This window comes from Musa acuminata, chromosome BXJ1-3, assembly GCF_036884655.1.
Source record: "Musa acuminata AAA Group cultivar baxijiao chromosome BXJ1-3, Cavendish_Baxijiao_AAA, whole genome shotgun sequence".
In the NCBI taxonomy this organism is placed as follows: domain Eukaryota; kingdom Viridiplantae; phylum Streptophyta; class Magnoliopsida; order Zingiberales; family Musaceae; genus Musa; species Musa acuminata.
In genome coordinates, this window is record NC_088329.1 from 13,682,244 (window position 1) to 13,687,500 (window position 5,257).

At 31.6% G+C, this 5,257-nt stretch overlaps 1 protein-coding gene across 2 annotated transcripts in view; it reads left to right on the plus strand.

The window, feature by feature from the left end:
- The first annotated feature begins 2,107 nt into the window (after nt 1–2,107).
- LOC135623561 (two-component response regulator ORR26-like) overlaps nt 2,108–5,257 on the plus strand; it is a 4,873-nt gene continuing 1,723 nt past the window's right edge. Inside the window, exons 1-3 of one of the 2 annotated variants that reach the window (XM_065126673.1) lie at nt 2,108–2,446; nt 4,569–4,721; nt 4,810–5,202. In XM_065126673.1, coding sequence (XP_064982745.1) covers nt 2,320–2,446; nt 4,569–4,721; nt 4,810–5,202 — 673 coding nt within the window. In that variant the 5' untranslated portion in view covers nt 2,108–2,319. The remainder of the gene's footprint in view (nt 2,447–4,568; nt 4,722–4,809; nt 5,203–5,257) is intronic. The other variant, XM_065126682.1, reaches the window with a different exon arrangement.

Here is a 5,257-nt window from a genome sequence, read left to right on the forward strand (position 1 = left end):
ATATATAGTCCTGTTTATTGCAAGAGGCTTCAGCATGTGAGATTTTTGAATTTTAAACTGGTTAATATAGCGGGATCTTCCTTCTACATGTAAAGAACATAAAAATTCCTGTGTACATATTTAATCTTAGATTCTATTAGTGATTATTTATGGGTGATTCCGTAGGAAAAGTATCTTGCCTCTGTCCCAGAGCTCATCATTTGTAAAATGCTTAAGAAGAATCTTTACTTTTTAAAATGATACAAGTATTCTCATTAATGATTTTAATTTTTGAGTTTCCATCAAAATCCAATTAGACTAGTCAAAATCAATTTGATGTCAAACTGAATCGATTATTTTTTAAAAAAATATTTATAATATTTTTGACTTAACCGAATTGATTATAATATTTTTGAATAGATTTATAGTATTTTTTAACCATAATATTATTTAAAAAATATTATCACTCGATCTTAATTAATTCAAATTCTTATAAATATTAATTAATAATCTTATTATATCTATTAAATATCTATAAAATATTTTTATTTAATAGTTGTTAAATATTTTAAATAAAAATTAAAATATTTTGACATATTATAAAATAAATAATATAATATTTGTTTTATTACCTTTTTACCCTTTATAAAAAAATATTTTGATACGTTAAACATTAGTATAATGATGGTATATTAGACTCAGTGACTAAAGGTTGAAGATTTAAATTCTTATCAAATATGTTCTGAATATGTTAGATACCTTAGTTCCCAAAGACTTTGTTAGATCATGCTAAAGTCCTATAATCAAATTTCATCTTTATCACATATCATTTATAAAAAATATTTATTTTATTTATTAAAAAGAATGGTAATAAAAAATAATCATGAATATTTTTTAATTGAGTTATAATATATTATCGTTAATTATTATGAGAATTTAAACGAATTTGTTAGAAAATTATGAAGGTCTTGACATATTTCAAAAAATGGTGATAAAAATTTAATTTACTTCACTATCTTAAAATTTTAAAAATACATAATATTTATCATTATTTATTATAAAGAAATGATAGAAAAAAGAATGAGGCATTATTATCTGATTATAGTGTTTTTGATTCAGTAATTAAAAATACTACAACTCTATTCAAAAATATTATAAATCAAAAACACTATAACTCTACTTAAAGAACACCGTAAACAAAAAACACTCTAATACTGAATTAATTTAGTTGAAGCTGGATTTTGATAGGTATGGTGATTTTTTTACAAAGAGAATAAGTGGTCTTTGTGAACTCTAGAAATGAGGGACATGATTTGATAATATAAAAACACAAAACCTGGTGCTTTCTAGGAAATAATTATATATAGGACTATATTTTTCTTGTTAGAATAAAAAGCAACACAAAAAGTGAACGAGTATAAACAATAGGTTTTTTATTCTTTTTAAATTTCTGAATACGTGGATGCTTTCTATAAGTTCATAAATATACATATCCTCGAAAACAAAGTCCATAGAATTTTACGACCGTACCAAATCGATCTTTCTTCGTGGAAATCGCACTTACTGGTACAATCGAGAAATAAATTCCGTATTTAATCATGGAAATAATTGCAAGTCATTTTATATAAATAATAAACATTATAAAAAACATAATCATTTCTTAGTGACCAAGAACAAGAGAAAATGAACCTCAAACATCAATAATAAATATCCCTCCTAAGCTAATGAAATTCACATTTGCCTCTTTAAATAATTTACCATATATATTCCTGGAATTTTAAAATAATAATATTATTAAAATTCTTATTGGCACTAATACCCTTTCAAAAAAACCTTGAGAAACGTGAGGGGTTAAACAATAGGTAAAAATAATACAGTTCATTTTAACATTGATATATAAAAGATTGAAATATTTGGAGGGATATAGATATGTTATTTTCATACTTGTACAAGATAGACAACTAAATGGAATGCGTTTTAGTGTTGGCATCATCCTGACCGATGGTAATTGCACACTGACATAGTGGGTTCTATTTAGAGGTGCCCACCTAGAAGCCTATATGATGATTGCAAAATGGCAAAAAATAAGGTAGTGGCCATTATATGTGCCAACACTTGCAACGGAAGTCTTAAACCAAAGGGGAGGCATAGGGGACTGGTAACGAACTGGCGCCATTATTCGGTACAAAAGGCTCTCCACTTTGGACCCTCCCTTTTTCTATCAGAGTGATCGAAGTGTGCCACAGGAAGACTCCCACTCTCCTTTTCCTCCTCCCTCAACCAAACACATCCCCAAAAGTCCAAGCCCTTCTTCCTCGCGGAGAACTGCCGTAGGAATCGATGGAACGTCCACTGTTGTCCGCTCGAGCTGAAGCTTTCCCGGCTGGCCTTCGGGTGCTGGTTGTTGATGACGATCCCACCTGGTTAAAAATTCTTGAGAAGATGCTCAGGAAGTGCTCCTATGAAGGTAGTTTCGTCCCATCTTTCAAGCTTCTTCTTATGCATTTCTCTCTCTCTCTCTCTCTCTCGCTTGATAAAAAGTGCGTTTATGATTGGCTTTAAATGTGAGTTTTCTTTGCTATTAGCGGTGTTTGCAGTGGTGAAAGCCTGCTCCTTTTTTTGATGTATATATGTGACTATTTCTAGGAGAATTTTTTTTAATATTTTAGTGATTTCTAGGTTCACTTTTCCTGTTCTTGAATTTGTGCACGGTAAGGGTATGACAGAATTTCATTGACAACGAACACTTTGAAGTGAATTTGAGTTGATAGTGGCTTCTAACTTCCTCTAGCTGATATAACAAGTGTGATTGGATGTCAACTTGTTCCAAACATAGTTTCTCTCGTCTTGATAAGATCCTAATTTGGGAACCCAAAGAGGCTGCTAGAAAACTGCACTTGTGGTTGTTCTATTCCTGATTTTTGTATGCAGAAAAGATGCTTTTTTCAGTCCCAGAGCATCATTGCTTTATTACCAAAGCATTTCTCTGTAATTTTCATTATAATTTGTTTCTAATAAACCTAACAACTAGTAAGATTTTTTATTTTTTTGTCACGATATGCTACTTTTTGTGATTACCTGTGCAGGTTCATGCTTGACTAAAATTTTGGATCCCTAACAAAACAATAAATATGCTATAATCTTATGATCGATCGGAACATGAAATACTCTCAAGTGACAAGAATTAGATATCGTGAAATGATCTCCATGTCATATGCCTCTTCACTTAGAGTAGCTCAAGTTTCTTCAATAGCTTTGGTTCTCAAAATCACTTCATAGCAACTGTGTGATTGAGGTCTGCCAAACAGCATTATGAATCATGACAGTTCACCAACAAGGAAGAAAATATTTTGTTTTTCTTCTTCCACATTCTCAGCAAAGGCTTTGGTCATGAATGACTGAAGCTGCTGATCAGATTCAATTCCTTTACCACCAGTTTGTGTCTCCTCGACAAGGTTAGTCTTTTGAGGAAGCTGACATGATTAAAGGTATTGAGGAAAACTAGGCACTTAAAAAGTTGCTTTGATATGTATGACTGGTGATTTGTTGTAATTAATGCTTGAAGGTCTTTTAATTTCTGAATCATGAGAATTTTTCAAGCAAGCTATAATAATTTTTGCCAACGTATATGCATCTAAGATAAATTCATTTTGCAAAGCCACCAAACCAGGATCCCATAGTTGCTGCTGCTGTTATCACCGTAGTTGGAAGAACAGCAATTTATTTAAAGAGGACCTTTAAATAATTATTTAAAGAGTAACAGCAATTTATTTAGTCTTTCTTGCCTATTATGGATTTGCAGATTTACTAGATCACATATAATTATTTAGCTAGAATCCTCTTTTAGGGCACTGTATTCATACTTCGGGTAGGAAAATAGTACCCAAGATAGTTTCTTCAAATTGACTGTGGCTCCTGGAAAGAAAGTTGTACTTGCAGTGGAACATCCTTACCCCATTGAATAAGCTAGCTGAAAACTAGATAAATTTTGCATTAGTGTTGAACGAGAAAGAAATACATACAGTTCTAAAATATGCTGATAATTTTGGAACGGAATTATGAGCTTCCATGGACAGATGTTCTTATGATATATAGCAAATTAAGAGTTTGAACATCCGATACTGTAACAAATGCATTACATTGCATCAAAATTAACATATAGGAAGTTTAAGAATTCTTGCCAGAAAACAGACTTCTTGGCTGTACATTCCAGCAGAAAGCCTTTAGTTTTTATTGCTTTTGACTCCATTACTGAATTTTTATTTTTTATTTTTTAACTCAGATATTTGATTTTACTGCAAATCATTGGTATTCATCATAAAATACACTCTTAGAGAAGCTTTTTGGTCCAATTTCCTTTGGTCATGTTAGTCCTCATTGGGAACAGGATTATGCATCTTCCTCTGATGTAGATTTTCTATATTGGAATCATGTTTTTGATTTATAACATGATTTGTACCTTGTTCTCATCAATAAGTTTCAGTACATCATTCTCTTTTGTTTAAAAATAGTGTATTACTATAATGGTGGAAATGTTAATTACTAACGTTACAGGTTTTCCAAATATTTTTTTTTCTTGTGCAAAGCAGTTACTACATGCAGTTTAGCAACTGATGCTCTGAGCATGCTTCGTGAACGAAAAGATAAATTTGACATTGTAATCAGTGATGTCAATATGCCTGACATGGATGGCTTCAAGCTTCTTGAGCATGTTGGACTTGAAATGGATTTGCCTGTAATAAGTTAGTTATTCATATCCACAGCCTCTATTTTCCACTTTTATAAGCCATAATGGGAGCTCAGAGTGTATTATTCCATAAACCCTTGCAGTGATGTCTATTGATGGGGAGACAAGTAGGGTGATGAAAGGTGTTCAACATGGCGCTTGTGACTATCTTCTTAAGCCTGTCAGAATGAAGGAGCTAAAGAATATATGGCAACATGTTTACAGGAAGAAAATGCATGAGTTGAAAGAAATACAAACTCATTACAACAATGAGGATATCAACATTCTAAGATACGGATCTGAAGATCTTGATGACAGAAATTTGACAGATGGAATAACCAACATCAGCTCTGCGAGGAAAAGGAAGGATGTAGACTATAAAGAATTTGGTGATCAAGAGTTCGGTGATTCTTCTAGGCTTAAGAAAGCAAGAGTTGTTTGGTCTGTGGATCTTCATCAGAAATTTGTGAATGCTGTAAATCAGATTGGACTTGACAGTGAGTATGAGCTAATAGCTTCATGCATTTTCTGTCTACTACTATTTTCATAGCA